General features: G+C 37.5%; 2 protein-coding genes and 1 long non-coding RNA gene across 3 annotated transcripts in view; 1 reads left to right on the forward strand and 2 right to left on the reverse strand.

Moving 5' to 3' along the window:
* Nucleotides 1–1584: 1584 nt before the first annotated feature.
* LOC124398430 lies at nt 1585–3939 on the reverse strand. The gene is made up of 3 exons (XR_006928060.1): nt 3867–3939; nt 2736–3408; nt 1585–2351 (listed from the first exon to the last, which is right to left on the reverse strand). It is a non-coding gene; the product is annotated as an uncharacterized LOC124398430 (long non-coding RNA).
* Nucleotides 3451–13704, forward strand: agxt2 (alanine--glyoxylate aminotransferase 2). The gene is made up of 15 exons (XM_046868623.1): nt 3451–3530; nt 3712–4000; nt 6238–6317; nt 6459–6649; nt 7020–7143; nt 7346–7440; nt 7518–7611; nt 7696–7789; nt 9632–9732; nt 9975–10067; nt 10851–10983; nt 11282–11370; nt 11575–11724; nt 12618–12716; nt 12862–13704. The coding sequence occupies exons 2-15, from the start codon at nt 3907–3909 to the stop codon at nt 12961–12963; spliced, it is 1539 nt and encodes a 512-aa protein (XP_046724579.1). The 5' UTR covers nt 3451–3530; nt 3712–3906; the 3' UTR covers nt 12964–13704.
* Nucleotides 13705–20141: 6437 nt separating this feature from the next.
* Nucleotides 20142–24986, reverse strand: part of oacyl (O-acyltransferase like) — a 7766-nt gene continuing 2921 nt past the window's right edge. The window contains exons 6-14 of the mRNA XM_046868257.1: nt 24634–24736; nt 24410–24511; nt 23880–24045; nt 23562–23641; nt 22625–22735; nt 21764–21887; nt 20976–21153; nt 20702–20844; nt 20142–20429 (exon numbers count right to left, since the gene is read on the reverse strand). Coding sequence (XP_046724213.1) covers nt 20331–20429; nt 20702–20844; nt 20976–21153; nt 21764–21887; nt 22625–22735; nt 23562–23641; nt 23880–24045; nt 24410–24511; nt 24634–24736 — 1106 coding nt within the window. The 3' untranslated portion in view covers nt 20142–20330. The remainder of the gene's footprint in view (nt 20430–20701; nt 20845–20975; nt 21154–21763; nt 21888–22624; nt 22736–23561; nt 23642–23879; nt 24046–24409; nt 24512–24633; nt 24737–24986) is intronic.

Below are 24986 nucleotides of genomic sequence, written 5' to 3' on the forward strand. Positions count from 1 at the left end.
AATGTAAAACTTAATGTAAAAAATATATTTTTGTAAAAAAAAAAAATTAATTGAAAAGAAATTGGAGTATTTTATTTTAACTTTGTATTTTGAAATCGTATTTTATTAATATTATTATTATTATTATTATTAATATTATTATTACTATTATTATTATTATTATTATTACTATTATTATTATTATTATTACTATTATTAATATTATTATTATTATTATTACTATTATTATTATTATTATTATTATTATTATTATTATTATATATTTTAAATTATGTGGTATGGAGATGAGTAGTGATGTTTACTGATGTGTACAGATGTGGTATGGATATGTGTACTGATGTGTATAGATGTGGTATGAAGATGTGTACTGATGTGTACAGATGTGGTATGAAGATGTGTACTGACGAGTACTGATGTGTACTGATGTGTACAGATGTGGTATGGAGATGTGTACTGATTAGTACTGATGTGTACTTATGTGTACACATGTGGTATGGAGATGTGTACTGAAGTGATATGGAGATGTGTACTCATGAGTACTGATGTATACAGATGTAGTATGGATTTGTGTACTGATGGGTACAGATGTGGTATGGAGATGTGTACTGATGAGTACTGATGTGTACAGATGTAGTATGGATTTGTGTACTGATGGGTACAGATGTGGTATGGAGATGTGTACTGATGAGTACTGATGTGTACAGATGTAGTATGGATTTGTGTACTGATGGGTACAGATGTGGTATGGAGATGTGTACTGATGAGTACTGATGTATACAGATGTAGTATGGATTTGTGTACTGATGGGTACAGATGTGGTATGGAGATGTGTACTGATGAGTACTGATGTGTACAGATGTAGTATGGATTTGTGTACTGATGGGTACAGATGTGGTATGGAGATGTGTACTGATGAGTACTGATGTGTACAGATGTAGTATGGATTTGTGTACTGATGGGTACAGATGTGGTATGGAGATGTGTACTGATGAGTACTGATGTGTACAGATGTAGTATGGATGTGTACTGATGGGTACAGATGTGGTATGGAGATGTGTACTGATGAGTACTGATGTGTACAGATGTGGTATGGATGTGTACTGATGGGTACAGATGTGGTATGGAGATGTGTACTGATGAGTACTGATGTGTACAGATGTAGTATGGATTTGTGTACTGATGGGTACAGATGTGGTATGGAGATGTGTACTGATGAGTACTGATGTGTACAGATGTAGTATGGATTTGTGTACTGATGGGTACAGATGTGGTATGGAGATGTGTACTGATGAGTACTGATGTATACAGATGTAGTATGGATTTGTGTACTGATGGGTACAGATGTGGTATGGAGATGTGTACTGATGAGTACTGATGTGTACAGATGTAGTATGGAGATGTGTACTGATGTGGTATGGAGATGTGTACTGATGTGTACAGATGTGGTATGGAGATGTGTACTGATGAGTACTGATGTGTACAGATGTGGTATGGAGATGTGTACTGATGTGTACAGATGTGGTATGGAGATGTGTACTGATGTGGTATGGAGATGTGTACTGATGTGTACAGATGTGGTATGGAGATGTGTACTGATGTGATATGGAGATGTGTACTGATGTGGTATGGAGATGTGTACTGATGTGTACAGATATGGTATGGATATGTGTACTGATGAGTACTGATGTGTACAGATGTGGTATGGAGATGTGTACTGATGAGTACTGATGTGTACAGATGTGGTATGGAGATGTGTACTGATGTGATATGGAGATGTGTACTGATGTGGTATGGAGATGTGTACTGATGTGTACAGATGTGGTATGGAGATGTGTACTGATGTGGTATGGAGATGTGTACTGATGTGTACAGATGTGGTGTGGAGATGTGGTGTGTATGTGTTCACATGTAAAGCTCCAGCATTTTGACTGTAATGTTTGAACTCACAGTTAATCATTTATTAACAGATTAAGAAAGTGAATTATTAATGTTGCTTTGAAACACAAAATCAACTCAGTTGAATAAAAATAATAAAAATGCAGGGTTCCAGATGTTTGTATGGATTGTACACAGGAAATCATTAGATTTCTTTGATCACTGAGACGAATACCTGAAGCTGATCCGATCACCACACTGATTTCTTCCGAACTTCAAAATTCTGCTTTATCTCACTGTGGTCATTTTTATTGCTGTGTGTATTTTCCTGCTGCTTTTTGCTCGCCAAGGCCTCGATCCTCTTTCTGACAGCGTTGGTCAGAGGATCTTAATTGGAGCATAAACTGCACTGTTTATGATGTAGAATGACGAATGAAGAATCTCTGTGACTGCTACGATGTTGTGGATTATTTTCACTGATGTAAATATATGAATAATAAATAAATAAATAAATGAATGTACAGTATCTAACAAAATTAAGTGCACCCCTCACAGCAAGCATTTTAGTATTTTCTCAAGTGACAACATTATAGAAATAAAACTTGGATATACTTTATAGTAGTTATTGTGCAGCTTAATTGACAATCATGCGATTAAATATTTAAATTGACAGCCCTAATATACAGCATATATATATATATACACACACAAAACAGTCAGCATTTTACAATGTGTTTTCTTCTTGTTTTTAACGATAAATTACAAGTAGACATTAACGTTTTGAGTCTTTTCAGTGACTCAAATTTAAATTGTTCAGGTAAATGCTGAAAATATTCAGCTTGGATAGGGAATGCACTTACTGCAGTATCTGGCCGTGTATTTCACCTCCAGGCCTTCAGCGGTGTTCTTCCTGAATCAATCCACATCTAAATACCATCATAATGATGCCACGTCTATAGAAACCATCAGTATTATAGAGAAGTGCAGTAGAACAGAGCGCTGCATCACACACAGGATCTCATACAGAGAGAATGAATGTTGTTACTGAAGCAACAGACATCATCTCCAGCAGAAATAGCAATATGAACATCATCACATCACCCTGGGCTTTCCTGCAATTTTGTGTATTTCCATGGATTAAGATTTTCCTGGGGATTTGAAATTTGTGTAAATTGTACAGGAAGGAACACAAAAGTTAATAAAAACCAATTGTTCTGAACTGTTTTGAGTGCCCTTTCCTCACAACTTTTTTATTTGATTGAAATCAGACCTGCTGAAAGACAGAAGATCAGATCCCAGTGAGGACAGAAAGGTTCTGATTTTCCGACCTGCTGGACGAGAAAGAATGAATCTCAGTTATAGCCAAAAGACTTTTGATTTGAACACTAACCTGATGAAGGACAGATGAGAGAATTTTGGTGCCAAAAAAAGGGGGTTTGTTGATTTAAACACTGACCCAGAGACTGAAAGAGTCACTGACCTGATGAACAGGAGAAAAGAATCCCACTCATGACCGATTCAAACACCCACTTGCTAAATGTGAGAGAGGAGCAAATGACGGAAAGGATTCAGTGACTGGAGGAACGTAGATCGGGTTCAGTGTACATGCCAACTGACTGTGTGATCATTTAGCCATGAAGCTAAACTGGTTGCCTGTGAGTGTCTATTACATGTCACAAAATAAGAGAAAGCTAAATTCAGACACCAGACAGATCTGATCTACTACATTTGGATGAAGCAGAAACACGGCATGAATTTTTGATTTTGTAAGTTCTACAGAACATTATTTTATGATACAATAGAAGTGTGTGTATGTCTGTGTGTGTTCATTTTCAGATCAGTCCCAGTTTAAACAGCTAAAGGGTCTGTCGCCTCTTTAACACCCCAGCCGGTGTCTGGATGGTTCTTCACCTTTGGAACAGCTTTTTTCCTCCTGTTTATCATTAGTGGACTTTTCTCCACCCATTCTGTTTAACAGAACATATACTCACATTTCCTCACTGAGAAAGCTGTTGAGATTACTTCTAAAGCATGTATAACATCTTCGCCCGGGTGAAGGCGCCGTTGTGGTCCAGGAGATCCGGACACCGAGTCGGTTCAGTGTTCCGACTCCACCGACAGAGCGGTGAGTGTTTTTATGTTGAAGTCCCTTCAATTTGAACTTCAGATGGATCTAAATGTTACGTCAGAGAATTTCTCAGCAACATGATATCAGAGTTTGTACAATTTTAACAGAGTAAATAAAAGAGATTTCACTGCCAAACTGCATATTAAACTACTAACTACTAACTACTAAACTACTGAACTACTGAACTACTAAACTACTAACTACTAAACTACTAACTACTGAACTACTGACTACTAACTACTAAACTACTAAACTACCGAACTACTGAACTACTAAACTACTAAACTACTAACTACTAAACTACTGAACTACTAACTACTAACTACTAAACTACTGAACTACTAACTACTAAACTACTAATGAACTACTAACTACTAAACTACTGAACTACTGAACTACTAACTACTAAACTACTGAACTACTAACTACTAAACTACTGAACTACTAACTACTAACTACTAACTGCTAAACTACTGAACCACTGAACTACTAACTACTAACTACTGAACTACTAACTACTAAACCACTGAACTACTAGCTACCAAACTACTAACTACTAAACTACTGAACTTCTAACTACTAAACTACTGAACTACTAAACTACTGAACTACTAACTACTAACTACTGAACTACTGAACTACTAACTACTAACTACTAACTACTAAACTACTAACTACTAAACTACTAAACTACTGAACTACTGAACTACTAACTACTATGCTTCATCTAACTATGACAAAAATAATATCACTTTACTTGGGCACTGTGTTGTGCAATATATAGTATAATACATGACTATTTATTAGTTTGGTTATGTGATTATATATATATATATATATATATGGCTGTTATCCAATCAAAATATTTAATTGCGATTAAACGCATTATTGTCACGAGTAATCTGTCTCGTGATCAATCGCCACTTAATCACACATTTTTATTTGTTCTTATTGTACCTTAAATTGATACTTTTCAGGTTTTCTATACTTTTCTACTCTAATCAACATAATGTATGTTTATTAGTAGTGAAATAACTCAACACAGAGCATTAAAGACAATATTTTACACGTCATAGATGTTTCTCAAAGAACTTGTTCATGTCTATTAGACACATGAAAAAAAGAACATTGCAATAGCAGGTTCCCAATTACTTCTGTTTACATTTCAGATTACATGGAACCTCGTAAAAATACTCTTGCAAATGTTTAAAATTAATTATGGTGTTTTAAATTACGTACATCATCAGGACTCCAAATTTAACTTTTTCTATGTTTCCACACGGACGGTTTTAATTGCCACATGTGTTGCATCATGGTGGATTTTGATGCTTGATTTGAGACTTGGTGCATCAGTGAAACAAATAATTAAGAAATAAAAATTATTTATATCTGAGTAAAGAAAGGAACGTGAAAAAGGTTTTAATTGTGGCTCTTATTTATTTATATATTTAAAAAAAAAAGGTCAAACATAAATGCATATTAACGCATTAATTTTGACAGCCCTAATATATTTATATATAAACAAGTGTAAATAGATTTCACCACAGTTCCTAAGGTCACACTGATAACACAATGTTGTAATATACCACCTAAAAGAAGTGTGTTATTTCCTTTAGAAGCAGCACAGAGTGGAGAAAATGATCTTTTAATAACACATTCAGCTGAATAATAAATAAAGAGTTAGTCAAAGGAGTCGATTCTCTGATTTCAAATGTCAGGAACGAATCGACTCTTTTGACCGACTCTTTCTTTATTATTCAGCCGAATGTGTCATCAAGAGACCAAACTTCAAAAGAGATAAAAAAAAAATCACTTCCTTACTAAATGATTCGAATCCCTATTAGTATATTTTTTTTAATAAATTGAGAGTCGACTCTGCTGTAAATCTGTAAAACTGATGACTCATTGATTTTCGGTGCTGACTCGCCGATTTGTGTCCTGAGAATTTAGGAAACAAACTTTATTATTTATTATGAATTGTTTTACCAGCGTTCTGCTTATATTTTCCATTAAATAAAACAGAAAACAAAAAATCCTACTTTATATAAAACATTGAAGAAAAGAGTGTTGACATTGAACTGTTTATTACATTACACCTATTTTTTTAAAAGCATTTTATTACTATAATTAGACACTGATTTACATAAATATAAGAATTATTTAGAAAAAATTTCATCAAATTAACCTGAAGACAAAATAGTGTTAGAAATGGACTGTGATATTTCCTTGTTAAGGTTTGCTGAGTCATGAGGCGGTGATGAAGAACCTGAGGGTCCAGATGCCCTCGTGTAATTTTACCCCTGAGACGTACCAGGTAAAGCAGCAGAGCTCACTGACTCTGTTTAAAACATACAGATGTTGCTGTTTTTTTGTATTGAATTTATGTAACATTTATGGAAGGAGTCTCCAGTTACAGTGTCTTGTTTTTCGCTAATGTGAGAGTTCATCTCTGTAGGGAATGAGTAAGGAGCGGATGCTGGAGATCAGGAAGATGAACTGTAATGGCATGACCATGAAGGTGACGTATTACAAGGAGCCACTTTTTATTCATCGCGGTTTCATGCAGTGGCTGTGGGATGTGGACGGATCGCGATATCTTGACATGTTTGCGGGGGTCGCCACCGTCAGCCTGGGACACTGCAATCCGTAAGCTTTTACTGATTTAGATGTTTAACAAATTCACTCTGGTGAACAAAGACCCAGGACAGGAAGCCAAAATACAAATATATCTTTAGAATTTCACATTAGGCTCAGCTGGAATGGATGAATTGGTGAAAGACTTATACTGTAGGGGTCATTGGTTTTCTTTTTATCCATTTAATAAACCATGCAGAACGAACTGAAAGTATTAGAGACTTGAAACTTGGTCAGCAGGTAGCCACACCCACTGAGATTTAAATCAAATTTGCATATATGCAAAACCAATTATTATTCACATTTCTTCTTAGTTAATTGTCATTTCACATGATGATTTGCAATGTGTGTGTGTGTGTGTGTGTGTGTGTGTGTGTTTCAGAAAAGTAATGAAAGCTGCCCAAAAGCAGCTGCTGCATCTGTGGCACACCTCAGCTATTTATGTTTATCCTCAGATCCAGGAATATGCTGAGAAACTCGTTTCACATTTGCCTGAACCTCTAAAAGTACACACACACAAACACGCACACACACACACACACACACACACACACACACACACACACACACACACACACACACCAAGCTGTGTCCCCATTACATTAATACACAAAATGTTCACCTAATATAGAGACTTTTATTTTGTGTGTGTGTGTGTGTGTGTGTGTGTGTGTGTGTGTGTGTGTGTGTGTGTGTGTGTTTTTCCAGGTAGTCTATCTGACTAACAGTGGCTCTGAAGCCAATGATCTAGCTCTGCTGATGGCGAGATTACATACAGGAAACTTTGATGCCATCACTCTGAGGTCACTGCAGATCCTGTTATTATATTTTATAGAATACTTTGAGAAAGTCATTTCTATTGGTTTTTTTTTTTCCCTAGAGGTTCCTATCATGGTGGAAGTCCACTAATGATGGGTCTGACCTCAAACACTGCATATAAATATCCCGTGCCCTCCAGCCTGGGCTGCTGTAACGTATGTACAAACTTATGGAACTGTGACCTTCAACTTTCTGTCCATCACTTTTTGATTCAATCTAATAATCGATTTCTATTGCAGACCATGTGTCCAGATGTGTTCAGGGGGCCGTGGGGTGGGAGTCACTGCAGAGACTCACCTGTCCAGACACTCAGAGAGTGCAGCTGCACTCCTGGTACACACACACACACACACACACACACACACACACACACACACACACATACACGTTAATAATACCTCTGGACAGTAGTTTAAACATTGCGTTAACTTGCAGTTCACATTAACTTTAAAACTTCTCGCTGCACTCAGTGACCTGAAAGTCCAGAAGATCTGACTGTTGTTGTAAAGTTTCACTCTCACGCTCACATTAACAGTTTTTTTAGCAAAGTAAAATAATTCACCAGGTCACAGTGAACTACACATATTCCACCGCAGGCTGCAGCTTTAGGACAATAAGTGTAAAAAGATAGGCACCAGAATTTTATAATATACACACACACACACACACACACACACACACACACACACACACACTGTTAAGGTCACAATAAAAATGGGGGCAATTAATCATTGGCATTATTTAAATTTTGCATTTTTTAAATATATTATATATTTATTACAATAATTATTATATCAATGTAAATGTATTACATAATGTTTAGATTTATAGATATATTCTATAATATATATTCTATATTAAATAAATAATAATGTTTTTTGTAATATTCTTATAAATTAATATACTATTATACATAATGACAAATGATGAATAAATTACATTTTATTCATAAATGTATTTAGAAAATATTTACAACAATATAGAATTTTGATAATCTACTAGTTATCTTACTAGTATAGTAATACAGTAATCTCCCGCTTTACCACGGTTGGAATCTGGCGCCCCGGTTTATTGCAGAATTGCATTTGCCACATAACTGATTAGTTTGGCTGATTTTCCCCTCTCTCGCAGAGACCAAAACACTTTTAGGGAATTGTTTTTATGGAGTTTTATGTTGAAATGATGAAATGTATTAATAAAAATATCAATAATCATGATATTTTTGTTAATACAGTAATACAGTACAGTACTGTTTACATACAATAGCATTTTTGGCGGTTTTGAACGTAACCACCGCGATAAACGGGGGATTACTGTAATTATTAATAATAATTAAAACAATAAATATAATTCATAAATGTTGATAAAATATAAATAAACGTTGAAATAAAATGCATAAAATAAAATAAAAGGGTGTTAGTAAAGTCAGGTAGTGATGTAGGTGAGAAAGTGAGGAGGTCTGGGGTGCAGTCAGTGTTCACATTAATCTCAAAGGTGTCCAATAGGGTTGGAGCTCTATGGCAGGAGATCTTCCACTCCAATCCATGGAAAGCAGATCTTCACAGAGCTGGCTTTGTGCACAGGGGCATCATCATGCTGAAACATGTTTGGGTCTCCTAGTTCAAGTTTTAGTTCTATTCGTCCTATACAATCGTGTACCTCCATCTTTGTGTTTTGGGGAAGAACCAGATGAGGCTGGTAAAGTCACATGTTCCAATATTTGGCCAAACACTATGTATTTATATTTTTCCATCTTTTTAATAGAAAGTTTAATAGTTAAATGGGTGTCAGAAATAAGGTCAGTAAAAGGTTTGGACTTTAGTACAAGGTTGGATTTTATTACATTGTAAAACATTAACTTTGTTTCAGGAAATTCACGTTCTTCCTGGATTTTAAAAACGAGTTGCGTTTCACCACATGACTGACATCATCATACTGAGAAACGAAGGTCATATTAGTGCTTACACAGAGTAACATATGATCTTTATAAAGACACACACGAGTTAATACAAGTAAAAGAAACACTAAACTGTCCAGGGGTTCAGCTTGGCCTCTTTCTATATATAAAAATACATGAAATGTGTATTCGAACCTGTACATTTATTTGTGTTATGTGACGTGAAGCAGATGTTATTAAAGTTAATTTTGTGTTATTATGGTTGTGTTGTGTCGCAGGTCAGTGTCAGGCCAACGACAAGTACATTGAGCAGCTCAAGGAAGTTTTTGCTACGAGCGTACCCAATCGTATTGCTGCCTTCTTTGGAGAACCCCTTCAGGTTAGCAGTGATAAACTAAACTGCTCATGCTGATTTATTTATAGAAGGAGTGTCCAGTCTCAGCACTTCAGGTAGAGTTGTAACTTAAGAAGGTCTTGGTGAGATTTCAGCGATTGTTAGTTTTATTAGCGCTGATAGAGACTGTTAGCAAAGTGCTTTGGTATAAAGGGAATGAAGCACTTTGGAAATTAATAGAACATCACATCAATACATCACTTCTGTTCATTCTTTGTCCTTTACAGGGAGTCGGAGGAGCCGTCCAGTACCCTAAGAACTTCCTTAAAGAAGCCTACAAGCTGGTGAGAGAGAAAGGTGGACTATGCATAGCTGATGAGGTACAAACCTTCACCTTGTTCCATTTATTATTTTCATGTATTTTTGCATTTACAACCCAGTCATTAGGGTTGCACAAGCCAATGCACTCAGTGTCTGGAAAAATGGGGAGGGTTGTGTTGCATATTTGAGCAAAACAATTCTAACTGCATACTGCATCTATTACAATAGCATGACTTGGTATTAGAGTCCACGTGCCTGCAGTCGAGACCTTTCACTATTTAAAAACATTTGGCGCTTCATGAAATGAAAAATACAACAAAGGAAACCCAGAACTGTTGAGCAGCTAAAATCCTGTATCAGACTCAAATGTGATATCATTTCCAAAACTTCAGCAAATGTTCTCCTCAGTTCCCAGATGTACACAAACCAAAGACATGATGCTACACAGAAGTAAACATGGCCCTGTCCTGAATTTTTTGAGACATGTTGCAGTAATCAAATTTGAATTGGTTTTATTTATTTTTTATAAAATGGTGCATATTCAATTCATTTATTCTCATATTCATTCATATTCTCAGTTTATGTTTTTTTTTGTTTAATTGTGAATAGAATATGGGATTTATGAGATATGCAAATCATTGCATTCTGTATTTATTTACATTTTGCCCAGTGTCCCAACTTTTTGCAGATTGGTTTTGTAAATCAGATGTGACACTTTTTCGCCTTCTTCAGTGTTCTCTTCTTTGTCATTCTTTTTACTAGTTCTGTGTTCTGTTGCATGTGTTTTGTGTGTTTTTATCATATAAAGAGTATCTGATTGGGACATTTTGTTTGTGCGTCAGGTTCAGACCGGTTTTGGACGCACAGGAAGTCACTACTGGGGTTTTCAGACGCACAACGTTCTTCCTGACATCGTGACGATGGCTAAAGGGATCGCTAACGGATTCCCTATGGGGGCTGTGGTGACGAGCAAGGGTGAGTTCAAGTTTGTTAAAAGAAAAATTTACACAAACTGAACTGTAATTTTATTACACCTGTACTGTAACTTTACATTGTTCATATATCTGTATTGAACCCTTACTGTCAAGTTACAGTGATTTTAATTGTACTGTAACTTGCTAAAGTTACAGTAAAGATAAAATTGTAACTTTACATAATCGTTACTGTAACTTTATTGTAACTTTACACTTATTCACTGTAAATTTTTACTAATTATTGTCATTTTACAAAAACGCTTTACTGGAACTTTAATAAAAGTTTGATGTTTCTGCAGAAATTGCACGTACCTTTGCTGAAGGTCTTCACTTCAACACTTATGGTGGAAACCCTCTCGCCTGCAGCATCGCCTCATCTGTGCTGGACGTGAGTACATTAGATTAATAATAATAATAATAATAATAATAATAATAATAATAATAATAATAATGATAATAATCTTTACACAATATAATAATAATATAATGCATGTTCTATCGCATCATGTGTGAATTCATACATGGTACACTACATCTGATCGACATAGCTTGTGCAGTTTCCAAATGTGTGTGTGTGTGTGTGTGAGATCAGACAATTAAAGAGGACAAGCTACAGGAGAACTGTGCTGTAGTTGGAACACATCTGCTGAAGGAACTCGCCAAACTGCGAGATAAGTATGAGATAGTCGGGGACGTCCGGGGGAAAGGACTGCACATCGGCATGGAGATGGTTAAAGACAAAGTGAGACTCCATTTCTGCAAGATGTTTATAGCATGCTAACATGTCCTGCTTATTTACCAGACAGCAGAATAATGGAGATTTGCCGTCTTTAACTGCAGGTGGAGAATTTGACTGTTGTTCTCTGTGTGGAGGTGGAGGTGTAAGATTTATGGAGTCTTCATTGTTGATGTTAAAACTAAACTCTACATAATCTGTGTGTGTGTGTGTGTGTGTGTGTGTGTGTGTGTGTGTGTTTATGTGCTAAGCCTTTTTTCCTGTTTATGAAACTGCTGTTAAAAATTAAGCAGGTGTCAGCTGACATCATAAGCTGCATCATCAACATTCCAGTGAGGAAACTGTTTAGTAGAAGAAATACACTTTGTCACTTCTGTTTACAAATTTACTCAAACGTTACTCAAAATATGCACTAAATTAACGCAAACTTTAGCATTTTCTTTCTAGCATTCTAAAGATATATTTTATCTTGAACTACTAGAGCTTTGCATTAACTTTACTCTGACTTTACTCGAACTACTTCAGCTTTACTTTGCTGTAAAATTGCTGTAATTCTACTCTAGAATTACACTAATATCCTGTAACTTTACTGTGGAACATGACTTTACTTTAACTTTACTGTAAGTTTACTGTAACTTCATACCAAATTCAGTGTAACTTTTCTAAAGGTTTACTGTGACTTTACTGTAATTTTACATTGACTTTATGTAGCTGTGTAACAGTAGGAGTTTTATAGCTAATTTAACTCTTTCCACATTTGAACGTATTTACTTAGGTGATACGATTAGATTGAGATTTGTGTAATTCCTGTGTTTGTCAGGAGAGAAATTTTTTTCCATATTGTTAATTAGAGTAGTCTTTATATTTATATTTTAAGTCTCTGTGTTTATTTGTTTAAGGCGAGTCTAGCTCCTCTTCCTCCTGGAGATATGGCTGAGATTCTAGAGGACATTAAGGACATGGGAGTGCTGATTGGCAAAGGAGGGATTTATGGACAGGTAAGGACAGTATAAATGTTTCCATGGCTAAAGTCCAATAAAGTGATGAAAGCAATACTTTTTCAGCCGATTAGAAACCAGAATTGAATATATAGATAAAATAGAATTCATATATTCTTTTCCCAACCCTTTTGTTCTTTCATAGACGTTCCGCATCCAGCCGCCGATGTGCATCACTAAGGACGACGCCAATTTCACCCTCGCTGTGTTTGATCAGGCGTTGCAAAATTACATGGAGAGGAGATGAGAGGTGAAAAACAGCACTGAACCTGACAGACCTGTTCACAGGGCCGGTGGCAGCAGTGAGCCGGGGTGGGCTTAACCAACACATTCGTTATGTTAGCCAAAGGGAAAAATAACAGAAAATACCAGCATTATTTCTAACTTTTGATTGGGTTGCAGCCTACAGCCAATGAACAATGATGAGTCTGTAACTGTGCACAAAACCCCACCCTACACCTAGATAAAGCCCCACCCCACACCTACTCAAAGCCCCACCCTACAACTACCCAAAGCCCCACCCCACAGCTACTCAAAGCTCCACCCTACACCTACATAAAGCCCCACCCCACACTTACTTAAAGCCCCACCTACAACTACCCAAAGCCACGCCCTACACCTACCCAAAGCCCCGGTCTACACCTTTCCATAACCCCACCTTTCACCTACCCAAAGCACTACCCTATACCTACCCAAAGCCCCGGCCTACACCTTCCCAAAGCCCCACCTTTCACCTACCCAAAGCCCCACCCTACACCTACCCAAAGCCCCACCCTACACCTACCCAACCTTTCACCTACCCAAAGCCCCACCCTACACCTACCGAAAAAGCACTGCCCCAGCAGCACAGAATAGTTTTTCATCACTCGCCTCACACTACTTTTACTACAATACTTCATACTGGCTGTTTTTGAAAGTTTGTGGTTGTTGCGCAGCAGCTAATGAATGCTCATTTAACCGACATTAAATTTGATTACACTTCATTCAACTACTGTTACTACTTGACGTGTGTGGTGCATTTTTTTTAAGCCTAAAAGTAAACCTTGCACTGTATATGTCTGTAGCAATGCTGCTGTTAGCACATCAAGTCAAGTCGAGTCAGTGAAGTCAGTACGATTGTGTGTTTGATTCCGGGTTGTGCGGGTTGTGCAGATCAGTCACACAGTTGTTTGTGTGTGTTCGTGTTGCTCCATCAGAGGCTTCAGCTAATTTCAGTTTATCCTCCACAAGCACTGCTCCTCAACATGTGCCCCAAAACAGATCCATCTCCTGGCTGGTTCAGCACCAGTTCAGGCAGTTAGCGATTTCTATAACGACACTTGCATCCCGGCTGATATGATCTAATTACACAAAGAGTGCTATCTGTAATGTATGCTGTTTATTTAATCCTTCCTGGTAGCGCACGCGACCAGGCTGGAGACCTGGGAACTGGTGTGTCTTCACCATCATGTAAGCTACCACTGTTTGAACATATTAAAATCAGAATAACAAGTCCTTTTGTTATTGATCACTATCGCTGTTTGCCCACCTATTATTCGTACAAACCACCTTAATATAATGTCCTGGAAACGGCCCTGCTGGTTCATACATAAAGATCTAATCAGCATTCAGATCTACTTCTATTCCAAATCAGCCCTTAATCAGGTTCTCCTTTACTTACAGATCAGCACTCAGTCGGGCTGTGTTTCAAATAAGAAATTAGTCAGTATCGATCCTGACAGATGGGTTCTGTTACAATCATCCCCTACGTTACCTTCCCTTTCATCTACTAATGACCACATATCCGGCTGTGTTTCAATTCAAATGAGACAGCACCGGCTTTACAGATGGGTTCTATTCCAAATCAACCCCTATTTCACTTTCCTCTTTATCTATTAAAATGAATTCACTCAAACGGTTCTGCTCCAAATGAACCTTTACGCAGGTTCTCGGTCCCTTACAGACGACTGACATGCACTGAGTCTGACTGGGTTTCAAATAAGACCCCGAGACAACACCGGCTTTACAGACTGGTTCTGTTCCGATTCGACAGAGGATGAATCACCGCTGGATCTAACAGAGAAACACACTTCAGAACCAATGTACAAAATATATATATATATATATAAATAAAAACATGATTAATAGTGTTTCAACAAACACACACAAACAACAAAACAAACATCCAAACACCGTACACGAGCACACACCTATATGTTGCTCTGTCTATACGTGCGAGTGTGTGTGTGTGTGTGTGTGTGTGTGCGTGTGTGTGCGTGTTTGTACGTGTGTGTGTGTGTACTTTCCCATCCACCTGGTGTTTGTGTGTCGTATGAAACAGAGCATTTCCATATCCCAGGTCTGATTTAAAAAAACACTGTAAAGAAGTCGGACTCGTCTTTGGAATTTCCCTCAACACCTGGAACAGTGCTGCTGGTGTGTCATGTGACCTGTGCAGAGGTGAATAATCACTCACATCTTTTAAGTGTTAGCAAATCTGAACAAATAAAAACAGAATAAAGATGTAAAGAGAACGAGAAGTAAAACCTGAACCGTGGAAAAGTGAAGCTCCAGAGAAGATCTCAGACTCTAGAGCACTTTGTTTGCTTACACATACACTATACTATAGGGCCAAAAGTTTGTGGACACCTGACCATAAGATCGGTATATGCTTCTTTTTGAACATCTCGTTCCAAGAATTCTAAAACCACTCAAGGGTTAAGAAACATCTGGAATATTTAAGAAAGAAAAGACGAGTTACTCGGCTCAGAAATAACTCTTACACACTTTACATGACCAAATGTTTGTGGACACCTGACCATAAGGTTGTCATGTGCTTCTCTTTGAACATCCTGTTCCATATTGAGTCCAAATTTGCTGTTAGAGCTCCACTCTTCTGAAAAGATGTTCTACTAGATTATGTGGATATTTATTCAACCCAAGTGTGTTAGTAAAGTCAGGTACTGATGTATGAGAGAAGGTGAGGAGGCCTGGGGTGGAAAATGGTTGAGGTTACAGCTCTATAGCAGGAGATCTTTCACTTCATCCAAACCATGTAAAGCAGATCTTCATGGAGCTAACATTGTGCACAGGAGCAATGTCATGCTGGAACAGGTTTGGGTCTCCAAGTTCAAGTGAAGGCAAACTTTTATTTAGGAAAGAATAACATATGGCTGGAAAAGACAGGTGTCCCAATACTTTTGGCTGTATAGTGTATATATATGACACTGGCTTTGTGGTGAAAATGTGACAGTCTATGAGGTGATATATCATATATCATGTCCATAACCGCTGATATTGTTTAGGTGGTGTTGTGAACCCGTACCGCTCTCGAACCCTGTGTTTATATCCAAACACAAGTGCACAATAACACAAACACGTCAGATGCAGGAAAACACAAACTACACACCTTTAAAAAGCTCCAAACAGAAAAACTGGATGTGTACGTTGTGTTTGGGCATCTCAGGGCTGTGTGTGTGTCTGTCTGTGTGTGTGTGTGTGTGTGTGTGTGTGTGTGTGTGTGTGTGTGTTTCCTATTTCCCTTTCCACCACAGGGTGTTGTGTGTTTGCGTAACATCAGCACAAACGAAGTAAGAAATAAACCTGACGTTTTCATTGTGGTGTGGATTTAAACTGCAGGATTTATCTGGATTCTGATTGGTCAGCAGGTGTTGATTGATTTTCTGTAACAGCAGTCGAGTGAAGTTCAGGTTTAGATTTCAGTTTCTCAGATCAGGACTGAAATTCTCAAAGCTACTTCTTGAAGCTCCACATCACGGAGGCACTTGTGTGCATCATTTTTTGTTGTTAGTTTGTTAAATGGATAAATTGTGCAGATGAATCTTGAATGTGAATTATGAAGGCGAGTGAACGGCATCAGATCAACTAATGTAAAACGAATTCTCTAAAACAGGTCAAAGGTGAATCTCGCGAACCTCCAATTGGTGAGAATAAACAACAGTCTCACGGCATTTAATCACAAACTTCAATCTATTGACTCGTTTTCATGGACACGAATTTCCCTCTTTTTTCGTGTCATTCAGCACAACTGCCTCCGTCTGGCTCCGTCTCCATAGCAACAGGGGCGGGGGATCATGGGTAATGCTGACAGAAATGCCAAAAGTTCTGTTTTCCCCCATTTTTTATCAGAGAATAAGATCTGCTGTTGTTCTGATGTTCTGTTTGGGGTTTTACTGTAATAAATGTGTGTCTCTAATTAATGCAGTCTCCTTTATTACCCCCGGAAAATATATTTACTGTATTTTGACTGGAAGGAACCGCTGACGAATATAAAGCAATATAAACGAGGATAAAATCTCCTGCTTAAATTTTGTTTAATGGCGCTTGAAGATTAAAAAACAATAACAAACGAGAAAAAAAACAATACAGCGTCCGTGGTAATCAGAAGAAGAAGGAAAAATACTTCCTATTGAAATAAATCACATAGAAAATCGTCCTCAGTGACACGAAAAAAAGAGGGATTTGGTGACGATATCACGAAATGCCGTGAGACCGAACTGAAATACACAGAATTGCAATAGAATTACAATTTCTGAACAACCAGTAAACAGTAATTATGTTTATTACACACCCGATTGTTTTTACTCTGCGTGTGCGTGTGTGTGTGTGTATTTGCGTGTGTGTGTGTGTGTGCATGTGTGTGTGTGTGTGTGTTGTATCAACTAGCCTGTTTAATTTTCCATCATTTTTATTGCCTTATTTTTTCAAATTTTTCCCAGAATCTACACTTCTCTGTGAAATGTTGTGGAGCTTAAAACAAAGCTGTGTTTATTAAACAAACACTTTAGAAGCATTTTGGAAATTCACATGGTGCATTTTCACACTTTTTTTAAAAACATTTTTTGTCTCTTTTTGTTAATTTGTTTTAGAAACGTTATGAAATTTGAGCTCAAGGATCAATAAAAGACAATTAATTAACTAATCGACTGGGTGTTTTTTAGAATCTCATCAGAATTCCCACCCATGAGAATTCCTTTTGTGCAGCATGGAGATTATGAGCTGATGAGTGTGAAATTCAATACTTTTGGCGCCCCCTGCAGGCCAACCTCTGAACTGAACTGTAACTGTTTTTCCACCACATCAAAACAAAACACAAAACCTTTCGAGTGTCTCGTTTAGTCTCGTTTATGATACACAGTGACTTTCAGAGTGTTGTTTCTGTAGATCATCTCCCACATCAGCTTCACTCGACAATTTGGACAAATCTTTATGTCAATGGTTCAGACTTTTCCAGCCATATGGTTGTATACACAATTGTACAGGACGTTTTTGGATGCAGGAGCATGAAATTTCCCCTTCACTTGAACAAGGAGACCCCAAACTTGTTCCAGCATGACAATACCCCTGTGCACAAAGCAGCTCCATGAAGACATGCTTTACATGTGTTGGAGTGGAAGATCTCCTGCTATAGAACTCCAACTCTATTGCACCCCAGGCCTCCTCATCTTACCTACACCAGTACCTGACTTTACTAACACCCTTGTAGCTTAATAAATCTTCACAAATTCTAGTGGAACATCTTCTCAGTAGGGTGGAGCTTATTATAACAGCAAATGTGGACTAAATATGAGGAATAAGATGTTCAAAAAGCACCTACCAATCTTATGAGGTGTCCACAAACATTTGGCCATGAAAAAACGTGTGTCAATTTAGAGCCAGGTAATTCACATTGCTGTTTAATTTATTTAATATTCCAGATGTTCCTAAATAACCTACAATTTAATTATTTGCAACTACCGAGAGAGTCCACAAGAGGGCGAAGTTTCACTAAACAAACTTCAGCAGTTCTAAATCATTTACTTAAACTTTTATTTTATTTTTTTACATCTTATGTGTTGTGCTGTGTGTGTGTGTGTGTGTGTGTGTGTGTTTGTGTTTTTGTGTGCGTCTTTTCCAGGATTATTCTGTAATCACCAAACATATACTCAAATTCTTAAAATAAAATTTTTTGGTTAATTTGCGTTAAACTGTATTTATAATCACTTGAGGCTAAAGAGCTCTTCAGGTTGATTATGTGGGTCAGTGTACAGTCTCTAAACACCAAACATCAATCCAAACAATTTCTAAACATTTTTTCCCATTATTGCCGTGACAGGACTCAAAGAGAAGCAATGCATGTGGAACGAGCTCCAGAACGAGATGTTCATCAAAGAAAAGACTTAAACTGAAGTAGAAGCTTTTGTGGAACATACTCCATCAAATAACAACACACCAAGATTCTTCATCACACACACACACACACACACACACACACACACACACACACACACACACACACACACAACATTCTCCATCACACAACATTCTCCATAACACAACAACATTCTCTATTACACACACACACACACACACACACAACAACATTCTCCATCACACAACAACATTCTCCATAACACAACAACATTCTCTATTACACACACACACACACACACACACACACACACACACACACACACACACACACACCCCAACAACATGCTCCATCACACAGAACAACATTCTCCATAACAACAACATTCTCTATTACACACACACACACACACACACACACACAACATTCTCCATCACACACAACATTCTCCATAACACAACAACATTCTCTATTACACACACACACAACAACATTCTCCATAACACAACAACATTCTCTATACACACACACACACACACACACACACACACACACACACACACAACAACATTCTCCATACACACAACAACATTCTCTATACACACACACACACACACACACAACAACATTCTCCATAACACAACAACATTCTCTATTACACACACACACACACACACACACACACACACACACACACAACAACATGCTCCATCACACAGAACAACATTCTCCATAACACAACAACATTCTCTATTACACACACACACACACACACACACACACACACACACACACACACACACACATTCTCCATAACACAACAACAATATTCTCCATAACACAACAATATTCTCTATTACACACACACACACACACACACACACACACACACACACACACACACAACATTCTCCATCACACAGAACAACATTCTCCATAACACAACAACATTCTCTATTACACACACACACACACACACACACACACACACACACACACACACACACAACAACATTCTCTATTACACACACACACACACACACACACACACAACAACATTCTCCATCACACACAACAACATTCTCCATAACACAACAACATTCTCTATTACACACACACACACACACACACACACACACACACACACACACACACACATTCTCCATAACACAACAATATTCTATAACACAACAACATTCTATTACACACACACACACACACACACACACACACACACACACACACACACACACAACAATATTCTCCATAACACAACAACATTCTCTATTACACACACACACACACACACACACACACACCAACAACATTCTCCATAACACAACAACATTCTCTATTACACACACACACACACACACACATATATATATATATATATATATAATTAAAATGTGCACATCTCTACACTGTACAGAATTCAGCTCTCTGACATTAATGCAGTTGTGCGATGTTTGGGTTTGGTGTGTTTATGTTGAGCTCAGGAGCTGATACGGCTTCTCAATCAACATGCTGAGAACCCACCCAAAAACCACAGTGAGGAACGAGTGAGCGAGGAACAGATAGAACTGCAGAGAGAGAAACAGAGCTCAGGCTTGTGTAACAATTACATATGAAAAGAAATATTGAAATTTTACATTTACAAAACAAATAATTGGATGTAAAAACTACAGAATTCTGAATTTCATTACAGGAAAAAAGCAAGCAGGAATACAATTCTCACGTGAACTTTGATGTTTCTTTTACTACTAAAACCTTCACTTTTTTAATTTTGACTGCATAATAATTTATTAACAATTAATTGAATTGATTTTCCAGATGTTTGATCACAGACACTTACGAAGTTGAGGTCTGTGTAGTGGATTAAAGTTTGCTGATTGAAGTTGTACAGTAAGATGAGCAGAGGGTGGACGAGGTAGCAGGCAAAGCTGATATTGGACAGAGGAACCCACACACTCATGGACAAGAACTTCTTCACGAAGCCTGCAGCACACACACGGGGTGATGGGAAGGTGATATGGTGATTGAACTGGTAGTAGGGCTTTCTATGGGTTCTTTAGGTTTCTGTGTATTCTGATGGATTATATCTGGACTACTTTTCTCGCTGCTCGTACCTCCGTATCCCTCCTCACAGGCGATGATGATCCAGGACACAGCCAGAGCCCACAATGAGCGATGGAGCCCCTGATAGACAGCATGACCTGGTGACCCCTGACCCCTCAGCATGTAAGCAAACGCCACAATCAGGGCCATGATGGACAGCGAGACGAGCCAACCAGCAGCCGCCTGCCACTGAGGAAAACAACAAATATTTCTCCATTAGTAAATCCATAAACCTTCTTATCTACTTCTTACATTATTTCCAGTTGAGTTTTTGCATGTATTCATTCAAACAACTGCACATTTTAAAGAAAATATAAATTGCGCACACAAACACAACACTGAGAACATTCTTAGAAAACACTGAGCTTATAAACATGTGACTAATCAGCAGAACACCAAACAGCTGTGCACAAACAGCTGGACGTCATTACAGACATCCGGAAGTGTGAGTGAGCACACCCTCTAGTGATCAGGAGGAGAATCAACTAAATCATTTATTTGGTATTTATTAAGTATTTATTTGGTGTTTATTCTGCAATGTATTTATTATGTAGTTATTTTGCATTATTCAGTATTCATTTGATATTATTCAGTATTTATTATTTAATTATTTGGTATTTATTCTGTATTCATTCTGTATTTATTTTGTATTAATTCTGTATTTATTCTGTATTTATTCTGTATTATTTGGTAATTATTTTGTTTTTATTTAGTTTTAATTTTATATTTATTCTGTACTTTTGTTTGGTATTAATTCTGTATGTATTCAGTATTTATTCCGTATTTATTCAGTATTTACCCGGTGCTTTATGAGATCTTCTTTCTTGGTCACTATGTAAATCCCAGCGAGGATGCCGAGCAGGTACGGGCCCAGTCTGGTGTACGGCTTGTTGTAATAATATTCAAAGTAGGTTTCAGATTCACTGAGGGGAAAAACAGAAAAAATAAAACCAAATATAATTGAAATAAAAATAATTTATTTAAATAAATTCAGTCAAATATAATTTAAATAATTATATATGCGATAATGTCAAATGTAATGAATATATTTTATGAATATAAAATTATACAAAAGTTTGAGAATGAAAGGGAAAGTTTATAGGACTGTGGTGAGACCTGAGATGTTGTATGGATTAGTGGCATTGAGTAAAAGACAGGAGGTGGAGCTGGAGGTAGCAGAGCTGAAGATGTTTAGATGTTCGTTGGGAGTGACGACGATGGACAGGATTAGAAGTGAGTTTATTAGAGGGACAGTGCATGTAGGACGTTTTGGAGACAAGGTGAGGGAGGTGAGATTGAGATGGTTTGGACATGTGCAGAGGAGGGACATGGGGTATATCAGTAGTAGAAAGCTGAGGATGGAGACACCAGGAAGGAGGAAAAGAGGACGACCAAGGAGGAGGTTTATGGATGTGGTGAGGGAAGACATGCAGGTAGTTGGTTTGAAAGAGTCAGATGTAGAGGACAGGGGGGGGATGGAGACGGAGGAGCCGCTGTGGCGCCCCCTAATGGTAGAAGCCGAAAGAAGAAGAAGATGATAGCCAAAAGTTTGTGGACACCTGATTATGTAATTGTATGTACTATTTGTGTGTGTGTGTGTGTGTGTGTGTGTGTGTGTGTGTGTGTGTGTGTTCAGTAAATAACAGTGAGGTTTACTCACAGAGTTGTGGGTTGGTGAACAGGTAAGTGCAGAAACGCGGTGATTAGAGAACTGGAAACGCACGACATCGCCAACAGAGCGAAGGCCACGCCCACAAACACGTGCTTATTCCTGTGATTAAAGTAATATACTATAATAGATGGAATAGGCAGGTTGCAGTGCTTATAAAGAAGTGTGTTATGTTTTTATGTTATTGACAGACATAAACTGGGTTATTTCCTTCACCCAGCATCACGTGTAGACGCCAGTATCAGTATCGAGGTTGTGATTTTTATCTAAGTGAAATACACATTACAGATGCATGATCCAGGGTGTGTTGTGGGAAATCACAGGGCAGATCACTGGCCCAGAATAGCGTCAGCATTGTTCCGTCCTCTGATTGGTTGGTCAGAGGGAAACTGTTACAGCCAAGTTTGACTGGTAAAACACGTGTGTAGCTCTGCACACGTTCATACATCTGAGATAGATTTTTTTATGCCTATGCAGGAAGAGAAATTGATTTGGTCTCAGACATAAAAAAAAAAAATTCTAGAAAAGCTAGACATGGTGAGGAGGTCGTCCAACCCTGAAGCTATCTAGCGTGTCTCAGCCTGGGAAAGAGCGGTACCACTGGATTACAGCCTCTGGGGGGCGCTGCACATTATGAGTGTGCATCTCTGGTGAGTAGGTTGTGTTTTATTTACATTTTGAATGTTTTTGTCATATTATTAGATAAATATCAATTCTAAACTGCTCCAGATGTTGTAGGTGCACAGTTGTGGTTGTAGTGTAGAGGTTTGGAGTCTTAACTGGGTTTGTGGATTTAGTAAAATGGTTTTCACCTCCAGATGTGAAACGTCTCTCTGTAATGTCACATGTTGTTATATTGCGTTTTTGTATTGTATTGAAGGCCCAGGTACCAAATACAGGACCCGTCACTGGTTGAAATCATACTCACAGTCTGTGGAGAAAAATTAGGAATGGAGTCATCATGTAGAACTGGAAATCGACTGAGAGGTACCAGGTCCATGGTGCACACTTTAAATAAACAAGAACATATTTATACTGATACACTATAAGGACAAAAGTATTCGGACACCTGATATGTGTTTTTCCACCAAACTTGTAGAACAAAGTTGGAAGCACACAATTGTACAGGATGTCTTTGGATGCAGGAGCATAAAATGTTTACTTTAGGAGACCCAAACCTGCTCCAGCATGACCTACATCAAAATTTTACAGGTATAAATTAAATTGTGTGTGTTTTTTTATGTACCGTGTGTGTGATGGTGATCAGGTTGTTGATGAGCAGAAGGTTGGACCACCAGAACTCTTTACAGTTCAGCGTTTGATCTTCAGCCATGAACCAGAATGGACTTTTGGGAAGAAATGAGAATAGAGCAACGATCGCACACACGATGAAGAGGTGCAACGGCTGGATTCTGAACACGCACAAAACACACACACACACACACACACACACACACACACACACACACACACACACACACTCATGATGAACACATTAACAATAACAATAAGCACATGAATTCATTAATATTTATTTTTTAAAAGAACCATGCTAAATTTGTTTTATACAAAATATTTAAAATAAAGAAAATGTAAGTAAAATATAAAAATGAAGTTTATTTTTATATGCTAATAAATATTTATATTTATACAAAAATTATTTTTACCAAGAGGGCTTTTAAATTAAATTGTATTATAAATTTAAATAGTATTGATGTAAATAAATAATTAATATAATTAAATAATATTTTATTTGTTTTTTTTTATATTCCAAACCTCTTGAACCTCCTAAACAGGAAGTGAGCGATCAGTCGGAGGCTCATCTTATCGTCTGATTTCTGGATGCAGCTGAGGAAAGATTTTGCACTCAGGAGTCCACTGTGAAAATAAAATACAATTTAATTAAATACAAGAAATAAAAAATAAGTTAAAAAAAAGTTAAATGCAGTGACATTGATATTGTGTAGTGTTCAGTGCTGAATTCCCTCCAGTTTTCTTACCCGAGTAATAAAAAAGTATCGACAGCGAGATAAACCGGTCCACTGAAGGACACCACGTACAGAGGATCTCTCTCCATCGACGCTCTCCATCTCTTCCTGTTATCTACAACACACAACACACAACACTGCACACACAACACACAACACAGCACACACAACACAGCACGGTAGTGTAGTGCATATTTCTCATAATGTGCTCGTTCTGATACTTTATGGTTTCTATAGCAACAGCTCATTCACATAAAACCAGTCTCCAGTGTCAGTGCTTTGTAACAGTCAGAGTTACTGATGAAGATTTCTGACCTCTTAAGGGCAAATTAAATTGCAGTCTGAGGGAACGGATGTTTATCGCT

This window comes from Silurus meridionalis, chromosome 15 (genome assembly GCF_014805685.1).
Source record: "Silurus meridionalis isolate SWU-2019-XX chromosome 15, ASM1480568v1, whole genome shotgun sequence".
Taxonomy (NCBI): domain Eukaryota; kingdom Metazoa; phylum Chordata; class Actinopteri; order Siluriformes; family Siluridae; genus Silurus; species Silurus meridionalis.